This window comes from Mesocricetus auratus, unplaced genomic scaffold, assembly GCF_017639785.1.
Source record: "Mesocricetus auratus isolate SY011 unplaced genomic scaffold, BCM_Maur_2.0 Super-Scaffold_100707, whole genome shotgun sequence".
Classification (NCBI taxonomy): domain Eukaryota; kingdom Metazoa; phylum Chordata; class Mammalia; order Rodentia; family Cricetidae; genus Mesocricetus; species Mesocricetus auratus.
Genome location: NW_024429269.1, coordinates 2,853,113 through 2,879,060, shown reverse-complemented (window position 1 = coordinate 2,879,060; position 25,948 = coordinate 2,853,113). Strand labels below are relative to the sequence as shown.

Below are 25,948 nucleotides of genomic sequence, written 5' to 3'. Positions count from 1 at the left end.
TGGGTGAATGGGAAAGATGAGCGAGCAGAGGCCCAGGAACACTCGGGTGCCTAGTCACGCTGCAGGTAGGGAGCCACAGCCGTCTGCTGGCCCAGCAGGCACCGTCTCCTGTAATGTGAGTGTGAAAGCTGGGGGTGTGCGCTTTATTAGCTTAATACTTTTATATGTTATGGGGGAAATGTATAACTAGAAACAAATTTCCCATCTACATTCTCAGAAAGTGGCTGAGTGCCGTGGAGTGCGCCCGAGAAAGCTCTGCCACTTGCTTTCAGCAGCCTAATGAAATGGCGAATGGCACCCGGGGGAAACACACGGTGTCAGAGTGAAACCTGTAAATTCCTGACAAATGCCATCACATTTATTGGGTAAGGGAAAAAAAGCTCCACACGACTCCTCTTTTATGCTACAGACTTTATTTTCCAGACCTTTCAGAGAACAGCTTTCATTAAACACTGCTGGAAATGGCAGATGCCCAGGTGAGGCAGGCTCAGAGCCTACACTCCTCAGTGAACTAGCTGGATGAAGGAGCCAGGGAGGCTCACCATCCCTCTGCGCAGGTCAGTCTGGTCTGCTTCCACACACTAGTCAAATTCCTACTGTTTCCACACAGTACTGTCAACACCCACCTACAGGATTAGCATGCAGAGAGACACTTCTGAGGATGGACTAGTCTTGATCAGGGCCCTGAGGCTCTGGCTATGCACACTGGACCATGTCCCCCTGGACAGAAGAGCTGGTTGGCGCAGAGCTAGTCCGGCACACGGGAGGTAGCTCATGCCACCCTGCGATGTCAGGGGTGTGGGTGTGAGACAAAGGCTTCTGTGACAGCCAGGGTCAGGGCAGGCCCCTGACAGGAAGGCTGGTGATGGCTGGCGCCAAGCTTATCAATACAACCCACAACCTCAGCTCTTCTTTTCCTAAACACAGCCCAATTCAAGACATGAGCACAGTCACCAAATGATTCCCAGTGCAAATCTCATTTTCTCCATCCCAGGGTGAACGTGCCTGTGGTTAAAGGGCAGAGAGTTCTGTCCACAGCTTTTCTGTGCTGCGGTCGGCTTTCATCTTCCCAGTATATAAATCATCTTCTCCTGAGGCTGCCCCTCAGATGACAATCACAGGTGATGATGGCCAAAGGAGGTGATTTGCTTTTGCCACAGTGTCTGAGCCCAAATGGGCCACCTGCAGCCTTCATGCAGAATTTAGAAACTGGGAAATCGTGTAAGCCTAAAAGCCAGAAGTGACTCCATGGGCACAAGGAGGGAAGGTAGCAGAGGCTAGAGCCGGGAGCTAGCAGTCACAGGGAGGGCAGAGGACTTCACTTGGGGGTGGGATGCACGGGACATGCAGGTCCATCTACTTGCTCAGCCTCTGCTGGGTATTCAAGAGACCCTACTTTTGGTCTTCTGCCAGGGAGGATGCTGCGGCCACTATTTTAGCATCTTTACCATGTAGGGGCCTTGCAACCTGTAGCCAATCTTTCGGTAGTAGTTCCGGGTGCCAACCCCTGCAAGAGAGACAAGGTAAACAGAGCTTTAGTCAGCCTAAGTTTAGTAGCCCTCAGGAGCCAGCCACGGCTCCTCAGCCTCGTGCCTGTCTCTCACTCATACTGCACAGCTGTCCAAACTGAATCTCAGTGTAGCAAATGTATCCCATTTCTATCATGCTCATGTCTAGCTGTATGAACATACAGACTCTGCTGTGTGGGGTGAACACCCTTTCCCAACTGTTAACATGGGATCAGGGCACACGGCATGCACATTTATGTAAGCCACAACAGATGTGCCTAAAGCATGTTTCAGGGTCTGTGTGTACCAGTGTCGTTTAGCACTATGGGAGGGAATGCAGGAGAGGAGAGTTCACATTCGGGAGGCTTGTATTCCGAATGGCTTTCTGGAGGTGAACGAGAAGCTTGTAAAGCAAAAATACGCACAGCTAAACACGCCCCCTGTCCGACGTGCTCAAGTACACAAGGGTCACACTTCAGCTATCACCAGAAGTGGGGTTGATGGAATGGCCCTGGCTCGGGGAACACATGGTTTGTGAAGAGAAAGGTAGGCTTTCTTCCCAAACAACTCTCCAGTTCTCTGTAGATGCCAATTTGTTAGCCCCAATTTAACTCAGTTCTGACAACTACTAAGTTACAGCAGATGATTTGGGGTGAGGGCCCAGCTCCCAGGAATGGCTCAGTCTCAGACATCAGTTGTAAGTACTCCAGTCTTAAACCAACAAAGGACAGAACTCCCCACATTATTGCTCTCCACCCACGCTGGAGTGTTTTAAGTGTTAGAACAGCTGAAGACTGTATGATGGAGGTACAGAACTGATGGATGTTCACTCAGACTAACCCTAAGCAGGGGAACCACGCTGTCTTGCACATTTCTGCTTGCCATGCTATTATGATGACTTCAGTCCAACATGGGCTTGGTGCAGAGCAAGGAGATGGTGGATGTATGAATAATGGGTCGGCTTCCCAAGTTCTGTAGGCATACTGCATGATCCAGCAGTTATCCCCTCAGTGAAAAGAGGGACACTAGACCCAGTGAGTGACATGACATGACATGACATAACATAACACCCCAAGACAAGAGAGAACCCAAATATCTATCAGTAGCAGGTGGCTACAGTCACAAGGGAATATAACATAGCAGTGGAAAAAAAACCAATCATGCCATCTGTATCCATATGGAGAAATTTCCCAGAACTGTGTGGATGGAACCAGATAATGAAACATTCCATTTACTCAAAATTCAGACATGGGAAAGACTCCACAGTTTAGTCAGGTAACAGTTACATTTGAAAGATGGTAGGAGTTCAGGCCTCCATGGAGTTGAATGAAGATGCTGTCACTCATCAGGCAGTGGTTACGCGGGGACACACACTTGCTCCAGAGCTACCTGCTTGACACTTCTGTTCACTACAGGTATATGACACACCTCATTACAGAACCTCAATGGGTACAGCCATTCAATACATACTTTAAAGTGTTTCCAGAGTTCAAACTTGTCTGGAGGAGTCAGCAAAATAAGGCAGAATGAGTGGGGCAGGAGAGGAGGCAGCTAAGAAGCCAATGTGTTCCAGGCACAGACCCAGTCTGTGCCCAGCTCCTTCTAGAACCCTGTTAACCAGAAAGGGAACAGCAAACTATGCCTGACTCACTCTCACTAGACAAAGGACCCTTTAATAGGTGGCATCGACTTGATGAAAGTCAGAGCAGGCACGACTATACAGTAGTTGTCCTTGTGACCCACATGAGCACAGGAAGACAATCCCACTGGTCAAGCAACCATAAAAAAATCAGACCCAGAGCCTAGGATCAGTAATAGCACGTCCTGAAGCTTGAATTCCTGTCTGAAATACAACACAGGTTCTTTCACCCTCTAACCCCTTGGCTTCAGCTCCTGCCTTAAAGGGCAGAATTGGCTGACCCCACTGATCTGCCATGCTCACCCCTATGCAGCCCCTGCCCGCTTGCCCTCCAGTCCCAGCTCAGGCACTGAAGACCGCAGGGATTTCTGTCCTCTAGCCAGAGGCTAGCCCCAGTTACAGGGTTAACACCTTTCCCTCCTGGCCAACAGGATGGGCTTAAATCACAGCGACACTGTTTCAGTATTGCATGCTCTATTCCACTGTGTCTCTGCCTCCCCTCCCAGAGTGTCAGCTCTTTAAGCCAAAGGCTTTTGAAACTGGGGTTATTACACTGACTAGCACATAATCAGGACGTAGTAAATGTCTGGGGACCTATTACACGCTCATTATTTTCATGTTGTGTACACACAGAGAAATGTGCTCCTGCAGAACGCACTGTAGAAAATGAGAGCTGTCTTAGCATTGGGAGCCAGGCGGTGGAAGGACTACACACAGAAGGTGGGAGGGGGGACCCTTTGGAACCTTCCAGATCTCCACCTTGCTGGCATCATTTCCCATGGACTGATTAATGCTGTAAGGGTCTCAAGCATCCAGAAGGGGAGACACAGGTCTACTGAACCTATAAGCCACCAGGTGTCACGTCTGCTGCTCGGCCTGTGTCCGAGAACGTGCGGAGGGTGTCGGGTATTGGCAACACAGAGACTCGTTCAATGATATAAAGAAAACTTTAAACAGGCTCCAAAAAGGTTCAAGAAAAACTTCCTAAGAAAAGCTCCCACCAGAGAAGCTTCTGCTCTCTCCTCTACCCTGGCTGGTTCTGCTCTGACCCAGAGGTGGATGTGTGTGGGTTTTTGAAGGTGCGGTTAGTCTTTAGACAAGGTCGAGGTCAGGGCGGTTTCCGTGGGAAGGCCTTTTCCAGGAACTTATTGTATCGTTTTTTAGTAAACATGTTTTTACTAAACATTGTCTATAGCTGCCTACTCCCAGGCAGAAGGGGAAGTGGGTCTCTCCTCAAGGTCTGGTGTTCCCACAACCAGGCAGCTCCTACAATGGCTGACTCACCCCTGGGGCTCAGCTCCTCACTTTCTAGTTTGGGGAGTCCCAAATGATCCCCTCACATCTACTTAGTTCAGACCTGGACACACATAATTCTGCTCATTTGTATGCTCCCTGCCAAAGCAAGATGGTGGCCTCGTTTTAAGATCTTGAGCTGGGCAAAGTGTTTTTATGTATCACAGGTCCAGATAAGCCTGGATAATCAGGAAGGTGAGTGATGGAGCGAGCTCTAAGTTCCTGGGTAGGTAGGTGGCTAAGACATGGAATTTTCTGGAGCTCATGGGAGCATTTCTCAGCAATGACTCCAAGTGAGCCTCCTGCCCCTAGGGTCTCTACTGCTCCTTCACATAGAACTGGGTCCTTGAGACCAGGTTGGGTAAGGCACTGGACTTTTGTTCGGGCCCTCTTTGGTCAGCTTACTTTTGTTTTCAGGAACATACAACAGCCCAGACGGTTCCTGGGACTCTGAGAAGCTTCAAGTGCTATGGAGAGCCTGGCCTCTGGCTGGTCCAAACTCCAAGCTCTCCCCCTTGCATATCTGATACATCTTGTTTCCTGCCTATTTCTCCAATCTGCCAGACAAACTGGCATATTATGCCTGCCTGTGGCCAGCTGGAAAGAGAATGTCCCGTCACCTGGCTGAAGGCGCTACCTAGCTTCTGCCTCCTCTAAGCCTTTGTGGGGCCCAGGCAAAGTCCTCAGTCACGGTAACTTTCCTTGTGTTAGTCAGCCAGGAGAAAGCAATTACCCTTTGGAGCTGACGTCAGTGGCCTCCTGGACCGTGCTGACGTGCTCGGCTGTCTTGGTCCCAGATCAGCCTGGCTGCCACCGCCTCTCCCCTGCAGAAGAAACACACAGCTGTGCAAGTAGGAGTTCTCCACTCCATCGCTTGCGTGGGCTGCCAAGCAGGAGTCAAGCGCTCTCGGCTGTGGTCTTTGGGGTGCTCACTGTAGAACCCCCAGTTATCAGAGGAGCAGCAAATGTGGGGAGGGGCACAGCCCAAAGTCTGGCTTTGCTTCTCTTTGGTCCACAGACAGAATTTATCCATGTCACAAGGACCTTATTTTTATTGTAGGCAGAGTGAAAATTGATGTTCACTACTTTGCCAGCTGTGACAATGCCAAAATGAGGCAAGAGGAAAAAGAATACCACAAAACCTGTCTAGAGTAATATTCTCACATGTGGTTCTAGTGACCAGTCTCCGTGTTATCTCTTTGGCCTCCACTTCTGCCTTAGGTCTTTTGGGAGAAGGAAATGTGTGTGAACAGACTTAACTGTGCACACTATTAAAATGGCCTCTGCTATCTTCTTTCAAGGGAATGACAACTCAGGCAAAGTGGGAATTAAAGGAAGAGGATATGACTTGGACTATACGAGGGGACACGCAGCATGCAGTGAGGCCTCTGCCCTGTAGGTAGATGATCTCCAGGTTTGGCTGCCAAGAGCCACACGGGAAAGCAGCAGTGAGTGCATCTCGGTCCTTCTCTATGCTGAATGTGCTTAGACTGCAAGTCCCTGGTGTGTTAAGAAGCCCCCTGCTTTCTGATCCCCTCACCCTGGCTTCGTGTGATGCTGCTTAGCTCAAAACACAGCTCTGCCTGCTCTAAGGAGGAAGAGAGGACACTACTCACAAGCTCTTGCTAACTGCCTCAGCCACTGGCTATGGGAGAAGGTTAATTATGGTTGCAAAATGAGGTCTAGTACTGTGTGTGTGTGTGTGTGTGTGTGTGTGTGTGTGTGTGTGATTAAAACAGTTAACCAGAACACAAATAGAAAAACCCAGCTGCTGCTTAAGTTCTACACTACTGAAGATGGTTCAGCAGACAAAGCACAAGCACCTCAGCACCCACGTTAAAAGCTGGCTGTGACTGTGCATGTGTGCTGGGGACGAGGAAGGACAAGGCTGGCTGGCAGCCTCTCTCTAGGTGCAGTGACAGGCCCCCTCCTCGCCGGGATAAAGTTTTCCTCTGGCCACTGCTGCCATGCACATGGGCACCCACTGCCCACACCACAGTTCTATCTTATTCTCTGGAGGAAGGAAGTAGACAGGAGAGGTCCTGTTGATGCCTGCAGCCACTGAAACTCTTTGTTTCTCAGGGGATCGTCTCACACCCAAGAACACAGAAGTAACTACATTTTATGAGGGAATGGTAAATGAAGAGCTGGAAACTTAACTCTATTGAGAGTTAAGGACAATGTGACAGTTGAGGACAAAGAGGAGGGGAGTAAAGCCTCCTCAGCAGCCATGCGCCACTGATGGCAGCAGCACAGAGCTCTGCACATACCAGGCTTTCCAAGACCCGGGGGATGGAGCTGCTGTTCTGAGGGCTTTTCTGAACAGACTGTAACTCAGCTCACAGGAAGAAGAGGAAGAACTGCCCCTTGGGCCCAGGCACCCCAGACACTTTGGGGTTTTCCTGTCACTCCCAGTCTGCTCCACGAGGAGCACACTCTTCCATGCCAGCACAGGGAGGACTTAGCTTGTTGTGACCACCTGAACATTTGTGTCCAGGTCTCAAGGTCTTTTGTGTGACAAACCACTGGAGAAACTGAGAATCAGCCACCTTGCATTTCATTAGAAGGCTCGGAAAGAGACTCAATCGCAGGGAAGGCCAGATAATGGTAGCAGGCAATGCGTTGCTGTCAACAGACCATACCAGGGGAGGACTACCAGAGAGGGGGCGACCTGTGGGAAAAACTTGACAAACTGTGGTCACCACCATATGGAAGATGATGGGATGACACTCAGAGTATGGTGGGAAGAGCAACAGAAAGGTGAAAGAGATGGAAGCCAGACTCTAAGGAAGGGCGGAAGGCCAAGTATTCTTGCCTGAACAGAGAAGAGAACTGGGCTTGATTACCATAGATACGGGATCGGGAATAAGTGTGGACGAAACTTAAATGCTTCAATCTCAAAGCCGTCAGAGTCTTGCAGCTACTAATGATGAGGTGGAAACTGGGACGGCTGTTCTGACTCAGGCAGCTGCCAGTGCAGGAAGGGCAGGGAGATTCACACAGCTTGGTCAGGTGAGTGGCCATGCACCAAAGAGCACCCACTCCAACTTGGGAGTGAGTACAGCAGGCTCACCCACAGGAGCTAGGCCAACCAGCATTCCCAGAGCCTGGGCAAAGGCAAGCAGAAGTCTTCCTTGGAGGTGGCTAACACAGCTAATGTCTAAAGCATTACTGAGAGCAAGTTCTTGTGTAAACTGCTGGGCGATTACGAAAGCAGGAAAAGTACATTAAGACAACACGAGAGAGACAACAGGCTGTAGGTACTCCAGGTGGACGTTACCTGATAAAGGCTCCAAAGGAGTGTGTTCACCACATGAGGAGCTGAATCTAACTAAGCATGTCTACAATCAACTGGAACTCATGAATCATGGTAGGTGAGAGTTGAAAAGACACTGGAATCAAGACAGTGAAAGAAAGTGAGTGGGACGAAGAAGGCCAGGTATGTCTGGGCGCTGGGAAGGCAGAGGAAGACAGATCTCTGTGAGCTCCAGGCCAGCCAGGGCTACACATCCACAGTGAGATCCTGCCCCTAACCTTACCTCCCAAAAAAAGAAGGAAAAGAAAGAGCAGGATGAGGGCATTGTTGGGCAGCAGATTAGACCCAGCAGAATTAGCAGAGTGGAGGTTTGGTCAGAGCCGTCAACAGACCACAGAGAAACCATGTGCTGGGGAGAGGGTATGATATTCAGTGGACATGTAACTGGAGCCTTAGAAGGGGGAGGAGTACTGGAAGCTAACATTAGTTAGAAGATGAAAGCCATTCAGAACTGACTAGAAAAACAAAACACTGCACTAACTAAAGAAGCCAAACAAAGGTGGAGCAGGAAAGCCCTAACAAGGAAACAACATAGTAAACCAGACAGAAAAACAGTCTGATGAAACAAAACAAAACAAAACAATATGATATGCAACCAACAAGAGCGTAAGACCAGAGAGGAGGACCCCTGGAAGACCAGTGCACCACAGCACTGAAAGCCAGAAAGGGAGACTTGGTACAGGAAGGAAACAGTTCCATCCCACGGGGAGCTTCTTTTCCGCCCAAATACCCAGGAGCCTGAGATGAGCCATGGGACATCTGCATCCAGGACCCTGCATTATCAGCAGGAATGCACACACCATAGCACACGCCGACTCAGTCTCAATACAAAGCTGAGCAAACACAGCTAGAGTGGAAAAAATGCAACATAATTCCACCTATTTAAAATTAACACGAAGAACAGTAAACTGCATAGTGAAGGGATGCATAATGACAAGAAAATATCACCTTTTCAAAAAGAACGCATCTTCATCTGCGTGTGGTCACATACAGTGCTCTCTGTCTCAAATGCTCATGCCAAGTTTCATCCCCAGAGCAACAGTGGAAGAGGTGAAGAGGAGGTGATTTTTTTTTAAGATTTATTTATTTATTACATATACACTTTTCTGCCTACAGGCCAGAAGAGGGCATCAGATCTCATTACAGATGGTTGTGAGCCACCATGTGGTTGCTGGGAATTGAACTCAGGACCTCTGGAAGAGCAGTCAGTGCTCTTAACCTCTGAGCCATCTCTCCAGCCCGAAGAGGAGGTGATTAAGCCACAAGGTGAGGCTCTGTGAATGGAATTTGGGCACCTGCAGAGGATTTGAGGGAGCCTGTTTGTCTTTCTGCCCTTCAGCCACGTGAGGACACAAGGTGGTCTCTCATATGAAAGACCTGCACACAACACCAAACACGCGGCTGCTCTGGACCCTCCGTTTTCATCAGATCTGCAGTGAGCAAATCTCTCCTGCTGCTACAAGTCTCAGGGATCGGCTGCAGCAACCTGACAGACTAAGACATATGGGTGTGGCCAAACAATTCAGCCCAACATCAACAGGCTTCCCTTGCTACCTGCTACAGTTTACAGCCAAGCTTATAAAATGAAACTAAAAAGGGGACAGTTACAACTATACGAATGCTTACTAAAACGGGAAAATGAAGCAAGCCTTCACACGGATGGAAACATAAGAGACCTCAGGCTGGGATCCCAGCTGCAAAGGACATGGGATAACGGAACAAAGGAAGAGTAATACCGGGGTTTGAAAGCACATGTGCTCCTGTCGTAGCCTGGTATTCCGAAAGGATAGACAACTTTGGTAAATGATTTAGCCCTTTTAAAGCTGACAAGGAAAAGATTGAAAATCTGGAGGTGTATCTTGCTCATTGACACTTCTTTTCTTGGGGTATGAGGCTGCCCTTGATCATTAGCAATGTTAATTACATTTAATGAATGAAGATTGAGCATCACCATACTCCCACAGCCAAAGTTGAAACGAGAAAGACAATGCCAATCTATCCCATGAAGCTGAAATCTGAATTTAAAAAATTAGATATAAAAGATTGAGATGATGATTTGTCATTTAATAAAAAAATAGGGAAACAGATAAATGTAAAGAAACTGTGTTTCAATTTCTTTCAGTTCAATTAATCAGCTATTTATCAAAGGTTACATATGTGCTGCAGTGTTAATACAGGGAAATATATTCATTAGTTTCAGTCATTTACTATGGAAATGAGACTTTACTGCATCCCATTGATCTAAAAGGATGGCAATATTTCACTCAAAACACACTGACATGGAAGCAGGGGAAAAGCTTTTATTCTCAATATCTGAAAAAGAACCAATTAACTCAATGACCTGAAATCTTTCAGACAATCTCTCTCTCCTGTTCTGCTAAAAAGAAAAAAAATTGCAAAATTGATAAAGGTTAGCCATATAAAACTGAGCTCTTCAAGGTAGCTAGTTATGGCAAGTCATTAATACCCGATTCTTGATGGGAAAAGGGGTACCTGCTACCCAGCAGCCTAAATGTCCTCTGCACATTTGCAAGGGCTCTTTGAAGATTACACAGTGAAAGGAACAAAGATCCAAAGCAAGTAACTTAGACACAGAACTTGGATTTCCACATTCCATCATTTCCCACAGTGGTGTCCAAGCCAGTGACATTGCCTGGCATCCTACAGGCTTTTCTTGAGTCTGACTTGGGATGGAGCACATCATCTTTTTGAAAGTGGAAGTGGCCACCAGAGCAGATGTATGTGATGGCACCAGCCAATCTCACTACCTCCTCTTGTCTCAAACCTCTAAGAGCCAAGGACTATCTACTGCCTGGAGCAGGACAGCTCTCTCTACTGGCGGCTTCTTTGACACAGGCTTTAAGTAGTCGAGTAGGAGGTTCCCGAAGGCAGCCTCCACCGTGACCTCTGGCCAGAAGCTGACTGAGAGGATCAAGGATCCAGAAAGCAGCTAGAGAAATGACTTGGCAACATGTAAGGGGTCTTCACTGTGACTGGCAGTTGACAGAAGAAATAAAGAAGTCTGAACTGTGGGGTCACTTACTAAAACGCTGAAAAGAAAATGACCAGCCAACCAAGAATTCTACATTTGACAAGAACAAAGGAGGAAGGCATTCCCAGACAAACAAAAACTAAGGCGCTTTGTTACTAGACTTGCCTCACAAGAAAGGCTGAAGGAACCTGGAGCAATCAGAACTTAAAGGCACTGGTAAGGGAATCACACAAAGCAAACATAAAAGCCATTAGTTTTAATTTCTAATTTCTCTTCACTTCCCATGGAGTTTAAAAGGCCAATTCATAAAACAATAATTATAAGTCTATGTTGGTGAACACACAAATCTGAAGATACAATCTGTGGCAGAAACAGCACACAGTGGGAGGGACGGATGGGCTAGGGCCCAGTGCTTGCAGGACATCATGCCATGGCCAACGGGAGCACATGGCGTGTTCTGTGGGGAAATCATGTCAGGCCAGAAAAACACTGAAACCAGACAAAATACCCTTTCCTTACCAGAGTGGAATGAAACCAGAAATCAGTAACAGGTGGAAGGGAGATGCTGGAGAAGGAAACGGGCGGGGTGTCTCACATCAACATCTATGATGGGGTGGGACTCTGTGGTGATGCAGCTGTTCTGGGGTCACCTGCTCCTCATATCCACCTCAGAAAATCATGGCACCCATGTACTTGTGAGCTGAAAGCCTCTTAAGACACTGGCTCCTACACTTTGGGTCAGCTGGGGCTTTTCACAGTGTAAAAAGTTCCAGGACAACATACCATGGAGGCTAGGGTTGAGTCTCTACCGATCTCTAAGTGTAGAGGCTTTCTCTCTGCTTTGACCAGGACTTGGTACCAATGTTCAGACCTGGACAATTACTTGTGAGGCTGAAGGCATTTTATTACACACACACACACACACACACACACACACACACACACACACACACACGGTGAAAACTGCAGAACTCATAATAAATATGCGGAAATTTAGTAATATACTCTTAAATGACTAATGGGCCATAGAAGTAATCTCACAGAGCTGGAAACTACCATGAACAACACCGGTGAAGGTCAAGCAGGCGGGTGGCTCACGTCTGTAATTCCAGGGTTCAGAAGGTTGGGGAGGAGAATTGCCATATGCTTGAGCTAGCCTGGAGTACACAGTGCGTTCCAGGCCAATGGCCTCAGAGGAAGACCCCAACCTTTTTTGTTAAAAAACTGAATACATCCCATCTGCAAATTCACTGAGTCCAGCAAAGGCAGCGTTCAGAGGGAAATTTATAGCTGCAAATGGTTATGCTGAAAAGAAATATTGAGAAATGAGGAAGAAAAAAATGAGCAGATTAAACTCAAAGCTAACACAAGAAAGACAATGACAGAAACTAGGGATAAAAAAAAGTGCATTTTTAAAGCTGCCCAATCTTACCTCAGAGAAAATATCTCTAAAACAGAAACAAGTGGGGACATTGCTCACACATACACAAATATAAAACAACAGCACAAGGAGCTGGTGAGACAGCTTAACAGGTAAGGGTGCTGGCCAGCAGGCCTGATGACCTAAGTTCAATCCCTGGGTCTCACAACTCTCAAAAATTGTCCTCTGACCTCCACATATACGCTGTGACACATGCAACTGCCCCTCCCACTAGACAAATACATCAAAAACATTTTTAATAAGAGAGGAGACATTACTACTGTGTTTATAGAAAGAAATACAATTATGAGAGCATACTATGGAAAAAGTGAAAATCACACTGGACAAGCGACACGAAATGGACAAATTCTTCAGAAACACAGACGCTCACAGAGAACAGAGTCCAAACTACAGCAAGGAGAATGAGGCTCACAATCACATGACGTTCCACCCATTTTTAAAGTAAATACATGGCTGGGGAGGCCAGGGTCAAATAGCTGGAGGTAAATTCTATCACACGGATTTAAAAAGAGTAAGTGTCAATTCTTCCTAAGGACTTCCAACCAATGGAGAAGGACTCTTTTCTCTTTGGTGTCAGAACCAAGGTGCTCATGTTGACAATCCTGTCCAGGCTACCCAGGCTCTGAAGCAACTCCAGCTAAGGCCTATCACAGCACAGAGCAGAGAAAAAACATCTCTGTGAGCCGCTCAAGCTCTCACAAAGCATCATTAAGCAGATAAATAATTTCTGCTTAAAAATCTCTAGATTTGAAGTAGGGTTAGCATTGTGTTAGTCAAATAATCTGAACAATCAGGAGCTTACATATGATTCACAGGAAGAAGGAAGGCCTCACAGATCTTGGGGCCCTGGACTGGTATGCTAAACATTCCTAAGGTGGTGGGCACACCAGACAACAGCCATCTGCTCAGGGAGGCAGAACTGGGGTGAGCATCAACAAACTAGCCAACAACTACCACCTTAAATCCTTCGTTTCAGAGAGAGAACTTCTGTCAGAGTCCAGAGCTCAGGCCAAGGATGCCAGAAGAATGAAAATATGCTGTGTGATATGTTGGAAGCAGAAATCCCCAAACTGAAAGGTTCTAAGAACCCCTGGCTTAGAGGGCTGCAGCAATATTTTCAGTATTATTTAGCTATATCTATTTACCTTAAGAGAGAGAATCCTGCCTCTAATAGCTATAAACAATAAAACATTAAATTAAATGAGTTAAGGCAATGTCAAATGTTTATAGAAAAAAAAACTAAATCAATACTGTTTCCAGAAGTTGATAAGGATTAAGATTGCAATAAAGCATTAAGAAAAAGTACAGCTGTCTCTTAGAGAAGGCTTGCTTCCCCAGCAAAACACCTGAGTGGGGCTCACCTTTACAATGAAGGCAGGCAGCTCCCAGAATTTTTAGTGGTATTAGTACAGACCACATGGTACAACCCATTTCTCCTTCTAAGTGAAAGCATACAACCATTACTGCCAATATCCACCAACCAGGAGGAACAGGACTGGGGAGAAACCTGGACTATGGCCATGGAAGCAAGCCTAGCGTTTGGATGGCAGACATTTCTGAAACACAAGGCTAAAAGGTAAATGCCAACAGGCAGTTCTTCCTCTGCTGACAGGTCATCACATCGGTGCCCTTGCTTCTGTTAAGGAATGTTCCCAAGACTCAGAAACCTACAAGATCTAAACGGTAGCTTACTGAGGAATATTGTAAATGTGAACATTAAGGAGGCCATATGATGCTTCGTGTGGAATGGTTTAATGCAAAATGCTACAAAGTGGTACCTCATTCATCTGCAACAAAATGGTACCTGATTCATCTACAAGGGACAAATGTCAAGTCATGGAATAAATACTCCTGAGATGAGCCAGGCTGAACTACAAGAGACACCAATTAGCAAACATGCAGTCAACTTGTTATCTAGCTGAATAGCATTTTATGCCATCAACGCCAGTCTGATTAATAATGATGCTGAAGTCAACAGAGGACTTGTAGAAGTGCAATACTTTATGCTGTATCCATTGTCTTTAAAAGCAAGATGATAGTAATGATAAAAACAAGCCCATTGGAACACATACCAAAAAAGCAACACACATGATCACTGTTAGAATACTAAAGTGGAAGAAGACACGTGGAGGCCAGAAAACGTGCATTTAATTGAGGGATGCTGCAGGGTAATTTACTTAAAAGAAATTATCTGAAGGGTGAAGGAGAGAGCACAAAAGAGGAAACACTCTTCCTTTTTGCTAAGTCCTGTATTAACACACTCGCACATGTGGTACAAACCGGTTTGCATTTGGCAGGCTTCCTGGCCCATTAGCAAATAGTCTGCCATAATAAAGAGATGCTCTTCTGGGGACTCTGGTAGGATTATGAGTCCATTATCAGGCAGAACCAGCTACAAATGGACCCTGCTTTTCAATTAGATTATAATGCAAAGAATAAAATAACCTTGACCCAAAACGGAGAGCCGTGCAGGAGCCTGGGATACAGGTGAGGTTTCTCAGGTCCAGGAAGCAAATCGCAGCTGGTCATAGCCTAAGGAAACAACTGCTATTTTCTGTCCACACAGAACATTATTAATCAGGGGCTTTGGGGCACAAGACCATTAATTTCTGTCCTAGGAAGCCATATTGGATTATATAAGGAACAGACACATTGATTTTTGACTACTGGGGACTGTAGTCACAGCTTTAGGTCACATGGCTTTGAGTAACATGATTAAGAATGACCTCATATCCATAGTGACTGTTTTACTCACCCTGTCTTTAAGTCTCCCCTCCCCTCATCACTGGCATCGTAATAGATTTAAACAACATGGCTATCAGGCTCTGGCTTGAGAGGTTTCTGACATCAAACATTCAGACCTTTTCTCATCCCTCACCATCGCGGTGTGATCTATCAAGCTTGTACAGCTCTTGGCCAATGGCCATATTAATTTTCTACTTGAAAGAACACAAATAGAATACTGCTTATGACGAAGGTAGTCAGGGAGCTTGGGGAATAGCTGCCCATCTTACCGCATAGTAATTAGCTTGGCAAACGGAAACAGTAACATGATTAAATCTGATACCTAGCCAAAACTGCCAAAAGAAAAAAAAAATTCCTCATTCTGTTGAAGGTGTTAAACGGCTTTTTAAACAGTGGCTACGGATGGTTATATTTGCCCTTGCAGAAATGGTATGGGCATTGTGACATCAGAATTCTGGTTTCCATGGTGATTATTAGTGATGGCATTTGCAAGATTGTAGTTAGCTTCCACAGTAGAGGTCCTTTCACCTTCCCCATCCATGAAGGCTGAGATAAACTGCTTCTTGATGTTACAAGGACAGACTGCTCATCACCATATAGGCAAACACCACAGTTTTTAAGTAAACACAATGTTCATCTTAACTAGCTAGGCACCCATAGAAGCAGCATAGGCAAACTGCTAAGACCTGAAGCCTCGAACACAACTGGGATTAACTGCTTTGCAAATGAGCAACAGTTGACTGCTATCTCTTACCTATACATTATTTTATAAGCTAGTTTTTTGTTTGTTTGTTTTTGAGACAGGCTTTCTCTGTATAACAGAACTCACCTTGTAGACCAGGCTGGCCTGGAACTCCCAGAGATCTGCCTTCCTTTGCCTCCCAGGTGCTGTGATTAAAGGTGTGTGCCATCACCGTCTGACTAAACTAGTTTGTTTTTAAGAATACTGATTTGGCCTAAGGAGGAGTCTCACCCCCACCCACGACACATGGAAACAATGGTGGAGACCCAGTTCCCAGAAGGCAGCTCAATATTACACCTCTCCTTCTGAGCCTCTGTAGATCAAGATGGCCTTGAACTCACAGCAATCTTCCAGTCTCCGACTCCCAAGTACTGGCATTAGACAAACTTTTATTTTTCCCCTCAACACACCTAGTGATTTTGATGGTGAGGAAGCTAAATATTTCATTTTTGCTTTTTAAATAATTTTCAGTTTAAGTTGACAGTTAACTTTAAAACTGTTTACTAAGACAATTATGTACTTTAAAAAAGTGAGTAAACTTGATTGTCTCTTAGAAAGTACTTCATCTGACTAATTGCTTAAAGCAGGTTTAATTTTTCTCATGCAGCTATGTTCACCAAGCACACGGTATACAGCTTTCAATAAATACACAGAGGTAACAGATAAGAACAATGTTTAGAAATAGGGAAATTAAGAATACATAGAACCTTTCTGACTAGTGGTTCAAGTCAGGTCTACAGCGAAGTTACCTGTACTGTCTAGAGGTAGAGCACCAGATTATAAATCTGGTAACAGAAAACTAGCAGGTAAGATGAGGGAAGTCACAATATGCATTACTCTTACAGCCAGGCCAATGAAATGACAAATGATTCCCTCTCTCCTTTCCTCATGTCAAGACAGAACAGTCATGCCACCCCTGTATGTGACTTAGAAGAAAGCCATGAACACAGAGAGCAGAGTTACGAGCTGAGGACAATGTCAGAGAGAACAGAGTAGTTCTGCATCCACAACCCATGGCTGGGATCAACTGCCTATGGGAACTTTAGCATCATCAAATACCTAGCTGAGAATGAGAGTGGAGTCCATTACTGAAAAATTAAAGAGTCATCTATGGTGTCAGAGATGGGGCTGGTAAAGTATAATCAGCACAACCTAAGCTGTCCTGTTGAGAACCAAGAAGCCAGATGTGGTGATCTGAACAGGAATGGTTTCCATAGTCTTCTGTTTAAATGCTTAGCTCATAGGCAGTGGCACTATTAGGAGGAATGGAAGTGTGTCACCGTGGGGGCAGGCTTTGAAGTCTCATATATTCAAGTCAAGCCCAGTGTGGTACAAAGTTGTCCTGCTGCCTGTGCATCATGATGTAGAACTCTCAGCTCCCTCTGCAGCACCATGTCCTCCTGCCCACTGCCATACTTTCTACATGACGATAATGACTAGGCCTCTGTACTGTAAGCCAGCCCCAATTAAATGTTTTCCCTTATAAGAGCTTGCCATGGTCATGGTGTCTCCTCACAGTAATAGACCCTAACCAAGACACCAGACTAGAATGGTCCAAGATAATCTGATGTACCTGGTCTTAATAAAGATGAATAAAGACCATGAAGTTCATTAGATCACAAGGAGAGTGGTTGGCAAGGCAGGAATGGAGCCCTGGCTCCCTGCACACTCCTCACCAGCCATGCTTTTTCTGTGCTACCTCTAATGGTGCCATTCATGAAATACACCCCACAAACAGCAGTACTGTGTATCATTAGGGTTTTGTTTTAAGAATCAATGTACAGAGAGCAACTTTTTGACTTTTTATAAATGCCATTTAAAACGCACATGTGGGGCTGGAGAGATGCTCTTGGCTGGAGAGAGGGCTCAGCAGTTAAGAGCGTTTGCTGCTCTTCCAGAGGACTCGGGTTCAATTCCCAGCACCCACATGACAGTTCACAACTGTCTGTAACTCTAGTTCCAGGAGATCTAACATCCTCACAAAGACATATATGCAGGCAAAATACTAATGCACATGAGATAAAAATAAATTAAATAAAAACATGTGAGCATGTGTACACAGACACACACACACATACACACATATCACCACCATATTTAGAAAAACTGAAAGGAAAAAGCAACATTAATACATGGCACAATAATAAACACTTGCTACCTACTTTCCCTAAGCTCTGAACAATAGCTCTCTCAGACCCATGATACATTGCTAAGTAAGAGAAATAAAATGCACCTGCCACATATGCAAATGTGTTCAGTGTTTCCTTGTGAAGGGAGATCAGAGTCAAACAGGAAGTCAAGAAGGCCTTAAGTGGTTTTCCTTACTACAGTGGTGAGGCTCCCAGGTCAGAGGCCAGGAAACAATGCTCACCAACCTTTCTCCCAAAGACTCACTTTAGTTCCAAGAAGTCCTTCTAGGGCTGTTCCTACAGAAACCCGTTCTGGCCGAAGAACCCTCTGCAGGCAGGGTGCCAGGGAGGAGACCCAGCAATGCAGCGGAGAGAAAAGTTCTCTTGCCTGCTTCTCTAAGTAAGTCGCTTCTTGTTAGTTTCAAAATTCAACATGCAGATAACATGAAATTGAGCTATCATTTAGATTATGATAAAAAGCTGTTGAGGACACATGCTGACTCCTACTTAGAAAGACACCCTGCTCAGAAAAAAACAGAGGCTCTTATATGTAATTGGATTTGACCTCAGGCAAGTCAGGGGCCCCCGATGGATACTTCTGAGGGAAAAGGGATGTCAGGAAGGCAGTGATGGAAAATGGAAACCTGATTAAGTTCCCAAAGACACCATAAAAATCATGTGCTTCAATGCCATCTTGGAGTGTAGGGCTGCAGATCAGACAGTCAAGGTCACTTTAATGACTGGGAAGAGAGCATGGCATTCGGATAATACTCAAGTCTAGCCTCTCAGTGGTCTGAAGACAGTCAGAGGCAGCACACTGGCTGGTTAGCAATTATGGGCTCTCAGCCCCCTACTAGACCAGAATGTACTAAAATGATTTTAGCCAGTTCTGTGGGTGACTCTAAGCACACGAAAACCTGAGTTTGAGGTGCTGTTGCCACGTCCAGATGCACAGGCAGAAGGCATTCTGAAGCAGGCTGCCCTTTACTGGTACCCCAGGCTAAGTACAGGGTATGCCAGGAGAAAGAAACACTTTCTGTAACTCATCAATATTGGCCAGGCAGCCTCAGCCAGGCACTTCCTTGTGAGATTAAAATAATGGAGAAAAACAGAAAAAGCTACACATGGTAAGAGATATATTATGTATCTGGGTAACATCAAAACCCAAGCCAGACTAAATGATTAAGTGAGCCTGTGTGATTATATTTCTATAATTGTAATCATGAAAAGCTGGGCACCAGTATTGATTTATTGACTGACAACTTCTTAATGATTTTTCTTTTAAAAACCTCATTTCAGCTTTAATTTTCAGAAAAGAGTATTTCTCAGGACATAGGTAAGTTTCTAGAATGTAGTAGTCAAACAGGAAAATATAATACATTATGGGGGTATAAATTTTGATTCTACCTTTTGTCATCTTAGATTCCTTACTAGTAATTAGTAATTTTTTCTTATAGGGATACCACACTGAAGAGTAAGGGGTTGTCCCTCATCTCTTGCCCAACCCCCAATCTCCTTTCATGTTTCCTCTCTGTCAGTGGGTGGGGAGAGTGCTTTTTTTATAAATAATTTGCTTATTTTATGTGCATTGATATAAAGGTGTCATATCCCCTAGAACTGAAGTTACAGACAGTTAAAAGCTGCCACATAGGTGTTGGGAATTGAACCCAGGTCCTCTAGAAGAACAGTCAGTGCTCTTAACCACTGTGCCATCTCTCGAGCCCCAGGAATCCTCCAGGATTCAGAATATACAAATCCATTAGGTGCCTTGGAAAAAAACTGGAGGAACTGAGAACATGGCAAGTTCAGGAAGGGCTTGGACCTTCCCCTGCCCTACCTTCCTGAAGACCCCTCCAGTCCATGCTGGAGGGAAGAGCATCCTTACCTCTAAGGATGGAGAGGTACCAAGAGGAACCAACAGGCTGTGGTAAGCGTCCCTCAGTTTATTACTCTTGGCCCACATCCTTCCCCCTATCATATCTGCCCATGACTTTCCAGGCTTCATCATCAGAACACCCAGGTTTACAACCTTCTCCCAGTCTTCATTTCCCCATGAAGGCTCCCGCGTCTTACTCATTTTATATCAATTTGCATACCTTCCTCCTGTTAATTTGTCTTTGCCTATTTAATTTTCAGATCTGGCCTGGGACCCTAAGAGGGCAGAGGAAAACTTCTTCCCTTCAACTTGCAAATGAAAAGGCTGTCACTCAGGAGCAAAGGCAACAGCAGCATTAGGGAAAGGGCAAGAACTACACTCTGCCTTCAATCGCCCTGAACCAACAACTCAGGTACTACACTGTTCACATTTCCTTAGGCCCATAATACCAAACTCCATTTCCACAGAGAGAGCTGCTGGTACCAAGCACAACAGAGAAGCTGACCACAATGACCAGAGGTCAGACAAGCAAAGAACACACACAGGTTACTGGCCTGTGCTCTGAGGAGCAGAGTGCTTCCAGAAGCTCATGTTGACCCAACTGCTCTCAGAAAGTTCCTGAAGGTTTGAGCCTAAGTCCTTCACTTGTCAGCCTGACCAGTTTTGAACAGAGTGATCATACAGAGGCAAGAGAGTGAATCTCATTGTGGTGACAAGTGTGAAATGTGAATGGACGAATCATGAACTCGTCTCTGCCGTCACCTGATATAACTGCGATTTTCCCCGATCCATGCTCTTCCAGAGCTATTCTTTCTGCTTCCTCCATCAGCAGCATGCCGAACCCCTAGGAGGAGCATAAAGGAGTTCATGGATTAATAAGGGAAGCAAGCCCACTAAGAATTGGCCACAAAACACAGTAGTTGGCAAATGTCTTAAAAAGACCAATAAAAATCTACTGATGAGTAAGGAAAAGGAAACCACTGGACCTGCCCAGAGCACACTATGCGACTTAATGAAAGGCAGCATTGCGACAAGAGCCAGCTACGGCATTCTGGGTGATGGGGTTGGGTCTTTCCCTTTAGGTAAGGTCTAGGCAACCCCAGCTGACTGGAGGCTGGAGTAACAGTTCTTATTTAATCGAGCCATCTTCACTTTTTAAATGTGGCAAAATTCTTTCCTACTATCACTGTTTTAATATACTTTCCTGAAACTAAAGACACAGATTTCTAAGTTTAGGTTGCTGGGGGTTAGAACAGGGCTTCATACATATCACACAACGTACAGCTGTGAAGCCCAGTCTCGCCATTACCTCATTTGATTCTGCAGGAAGTGAAACAGTTTTAATTAGACATACTAGGTGCATCTGTTGTCCTCTGACACCCATGGAACCACAAGGGAGCAACATGGAGATGAAATGCCCCTTAACAACGGAAATAAACCCTTGTTCCTATGTTCTTTCCCATACTATCTCTTCCTTTCCTCCCCACTCACTGCTTTTATCTTCTCCTATTTCAGGCAATTTTTCAACTATAAACCGATAAGAAGCAGGACGCAGAGTACCTGATGCTGAAATTTAGAGGGATCCCGGCTGCTCACGGGGACTACACTTCCATACACATGTAGCTCTCGGACTATGGAAACGCCTCCACCCAATTCAAATCGGAAGGTCTCCTCAGAGCACTTCCGTAGCCTCAGAAGGCCAATCAGAATGTCCTGATCAGGATCTTCATAGGACAGGAAGGTTTCCCAGCCGCCATTGGCAACATAATCTCTCCGTACCAACTCAATCTGTTGGAGAAAAAGTCACGAAAAACCGCATTCAGAATTAGAGACCAAGCTCATTTTTATAATTGCATAGATGTGTTTAGGCTAATGTTCAGCTAGGAACAAAGAATGAATCAACACTAATTATGGTTTTTATTTGCCTCCTCTCAAGTAGCACAAGATTAAACAAGAGTTCATGCCTTGTTCATGGACTATTATAAACGGAGAACAATTTTACAAATATTTGAACTTAATTAACCTTGAGATTCTTACAGATATCCAGCTCAGTGACTGCTTCTATGTAAATTTATGATGTCCTATGAATTGTCTTTAAGATAAAATTACAGATTAAATCACATGTGTGGCTTTTAGAATGCCTTTCATCTCCTGTTTTGTCAGATATTCAATGGTTTCCTTGTCTAGTCCTTACTTCTTCCACTAAAACCTACTTTGTACATATGTTCATGCGTTGTTTGTGTGTGTGTGTGTGTGATCCTTGTATCTTGTTTCTCAATAGAATTTAAGAAAAGTATTAATATTGCACAGGGTTTGTGAAATATGCCTAGTGAAGGGATGAGAAGGTTAAAAGTCCAGTTGCTAGAGTGAAGTTTCTCAAAGAGGGATGGATGATAAAAGGATGGGGGACTTCAGTGATAGGAATTGATTCTGACTCTTCAACCCACTGCACAGATGCTTCTATGAACACTATGGGGCAAGAGGTGTACATTCAGAATTCTACATACACACCCTATAAATGGGGGGAACATACTCAAAGCAAAAGAAATAACACTCAGATTAAGTTTGGTATATAATTAGATTAAGAATTTGCCAAAATGATCAGCTGTGTCGGGTCTAGTTTTTCCCCTCAAAAGGCCCTTTAATGTCAAACAGAGTTCATGCTAAGAACAGAAACACTGATGCAGAGATCATCTATTCCAGCCTTTCTCACAATTCTTGGGGTTACCAAGAATTGCGCCCCATAGAAAATGTTGCACCAAGTTACACATTTTAGATGCATGAAAGAAAAGTTACCCGAAAGCCTCAATCAGGGCATTGGGAAACCAGTTAGCTGAATTGTCATCTGCTCACTGAGTCATTACCAAAAGACAAGAACTTGACGGTCACATAGAGGCTATCAGCAACACTCTCCACAAAAGGCAGCCCCTAGTCATAGGCAGCTACTCACACTTGAATGCATTCAAATCAAATGGTTGGAACTCTGAGTTCCTTGTTGTGCCCTTCAGAGTCCTTGCAGAGACTAGTGGCAGTGTAGAGCAACTTCACCACAGAAGACTTTCCACACTGCAGTGCTGATGAAAAACAAGGCAAGCCTTGAATTCCCAAACCTGGTTCTTCCATAACTCAGTGACTCTCATGCCTGGCTTTCCTGACTTGCTACTCTCTGTTCTGCTGAGTTATTCACTGATTTCTAGGGTTTGCTATGTGAGCGGGTGGGGTTCAAGCTTGGGACGGATTTAAAGGAGACTAACCTGGTATGGCCGGACTTTGTGATGAATTTCTTGGATTCCAACCTCCCTGGTTCTCACATCTCGGCACTGCCAAAAAAAAAAAAAAAAAAAAAAAAATCAAAAATAGTGACTCACTCACTCAATGTTCATTTAAAATAAAGCCTGAGCTCAAAATCAAGTCTGAACATGATTTATACTGCAACAAAAGAATGAAAACTTAGAAAAGCCATCTTCACTAAACTTGAGGATAGGACTTCGTAAAGGGACAGTTTTCCTTTTAAAATGAAGTCAGACTTCAAAGAGACCATATATAATATTGGGGAATAAAGAAGAATAAGTTAGAAAATAGTTTTGCCCAAGAGATTTAACTGCTTAAAACACAACCCAAAAATATGAATGAAAATACAGTCACAAAATATGATCACAGAAGAGCAAAAACAAATTCATAAATTTTTAAAACTTTCACTGTGTATGAAATTAATATGTTCAATATCATATTATTTTAGATATGTTAAAAGGTGCATATTGAAGGTATGTCTCCCTTTCGAAGAAAGGCATTGTGGGAGAATGAACTGAAAGGAGAAGGGAGGGGAAGATGGAGAAGGAACCTAGAGTCATATGTGATGTAAGTTGAACCTCAACTACAGATGCTCTTGGACATGCCCTGTTGGTAGCTTCTGGGAGACAATGTCAATGCAACGCCTTGTCTGCATGGCCAGGATCCGTAACAACCCTTACTCCTACTCCTCAACCCAGTGCGCATCCTATACAGCCTGACACATCATTACAAAATCCTTGCATTCATTATCCAGTGATATGTCCTATGGCATATTCTTCCCCTACAGAATAAAACATAAATGTATTTTCAGGATTCTAATACTTCCTACCAGGGAGACAGGATCATGCTAGAAAATCTGACAATATCATGCAAGCAATTTTACTAACAATGCATGTATAAGAGCTCAGTATTCAGTTTTGCAAAAACAAAGATATTTTAATGCTTTGGGAAACCCATCCAGGATACTCTGCTGATGTGGCCATCAGATCCTGTAGCTTATCTACTAAGAGCAGATTCTTGCTTCCAGGCCAGCTCTATACAGGAGACTATGTGTGGCTGAGTTACCTGCCAGTCAACAGGTACCTACTGCTTCTACTTCTTGTTCTTTCCTGGGGCATGGTTTTGTTTGTTTTTTTTAATAAGGCAGAGATGATATGTACTTTCTGGTAAGAACATTGCCTATGGGACTTGGGTCTTTGGATTCAATCCTGGACCACATAGCAGAGGTTAGCTAGCAAGGATCAGGTGGGACAGGGTTAAAGAAGAACAACAGATAGGGAAACTGCCAGTAGACAGGACTGCAGGTTCCCTAGAGTGGGTTCTTAGGAGGCCAGAGATGGAGACTGAGGACAGCTAGAGAGTGGGGAGCAGAACAGACACACACACAATCCTGTATGGAGCTGCTAATCTTCCTACATGTAGTTGCTTATTTCTAAAACTGAAAAGTTGTCTATTACATTTAATTAAGTGCTATATTATTTTTTGGTGTTGAATAAACCAATGACATTAAAAAAATCCTCTTTTGGACCATGTTTCAGATTTTTTTCCTTCATGATAAGTGGAGTTAAGTGTAAAATAAGTCATGGACAAGTCCACAAATGTGTGCTGTGCTGGCCTTGGAACTATCTCTCTGAAAGCATGGTCCATGCTTGAACACACACAGTCAACAGATCCCCTCAACCTCTGCCAACCAGTGGCATTTCAAAGGTAGAGCCTAACCCCTGTTACCCTGGCCAGGCACCACTCCTGGCTTATCTTTTCAGAAGCCCTAAGAAGTTTCTAGGCTGCTTCATTTCGAACTCACTACTACCTCTAGAGACTGTCAAATTAACAGCATCCTTCATTCTGTTAGGGTCAAGAGAGAGAAGCTGCTTCGTAAATAGAAAGCCAACAGGTCACAGAAGTCAGAGGAGGACACAGGGACAGCAGCAGCCTTTGTCACCACCCACTTCAGCTTCTACATGCTACACAGAACACCTCTAACATATGTAAGCTTTCTGACCCAACTGGTCCCAGCAATGCCCAAGAGTGAGAGCCCTGGGGACACGTGTGATCAGATTTCTTTTTTCCGTACAGTATACCTGGCAGCCACATTTACTCATACCTGTATTCCAAGGTCTTTCATTCGCGCGAATGCCAGCTCTCGCAGGTTGCCATGCTCTACCCCTGAGCTGACAAGGGGCATCGGGATGTCTCTGTAGGGGAAGAAAAATCAGTTGTAGAAAATGTAAGCCATTCTCCACAGCAGTATGGCAGGGAGATTTAAAAACCAAACAAACTGAAAAACAATGAAAAGTCACAAAGCCATGGAGCAGAAAGCAGAAGCAGAATATCCTAAGGGGAGAGGGAGCAAGGTTGAGAGTACCCCTACACCCCAGTTTCCCCATTTCCAAAGCTGATTCCACCCACCTCTCCTCTCAGGGGGTTTGTGAAACCATCTAATGGAAATCACATTAGAGAACAAAACATAGTATCTGCCCAAATGCCTGGGAGCTCTTAGGAAGGATTTGGGGTTCATGTGACAACTGTACTAAATGAAACAAGAATTAAAAGAAATAAACCTCAACTTAAAGAAGAGAAGTAACAATTTTGATTCATACACCACTTTGTAAAGACTTTCCCTCCCACATAGTAGCAGAAAGTCGCCAAGAAGGTCAAAAGCCTGGTTTCGCTATAACTGCTCTCACAGATCCTACCCCGTCCCCCAAATCTAAACCGGAAGAGACTCTGCTTTAGGGAATAACATCTTGCCTAAGGATGAGGAAATGAGATTTATCTTCTACACTGGTAATGCAGAGTGCCAGACATCAAGGAGACACCAATCAGAAGCTAGATTTAGGGGTTATATTGTACTAGCTCCTGAAAGTGGATCAAAGAGCACAAAGAACCATTTCACAGATCTATCAGGCTCTAGAATCCAGAGGGCTCCATTAAGATAACTATGAAGAGAAACACACCAGGAGGCCAAAGTGAGAG

General features: G+C 44.8%; 1 protein-coding gene across 1 annotated transcript in view; it reads right to left on the bottom strand.

Annotated features, from left to right (window-relative positions):
• Positions 1 to 396: 396 nt before the first annotated feature.
• Elp3 (elongator acetyltransferase complex subunit 3) overlaps positions 397 to 25,948 on the bottom strand; it is a 63,631-nt gene continuing 38,079 nt past the window's right edge. Inside the window, exons 11-15 of the mRNA XM_040740531.1 lie at positions 25,077 to 25,167; positions 22,936 to 23,001; positions 21,242 to 21,469; positions 20,444 to 20,525; positions 397 to 1,507 (exon numbers count right to left, since the gene is read on the bottom strand). Coding sequence (XP_040596465.1) covers positions 1,431 to 1,507; positions 20,444 to 20,525; positions 21,242 to 21,469; positions 22,936 to 23,001; positions 25,077 to 25,167 — 544 coding nt within the window. The 3' untranslated portion in view covers positions 397 to 1,430. The remainder of the gene's footprint in view (positions 1,508 to 20,443; positions 20,526 to 21,241; positions 21,470 to 22,935; positions 23,002 to 25,076; positions 25,168 to 25,948) is intronic.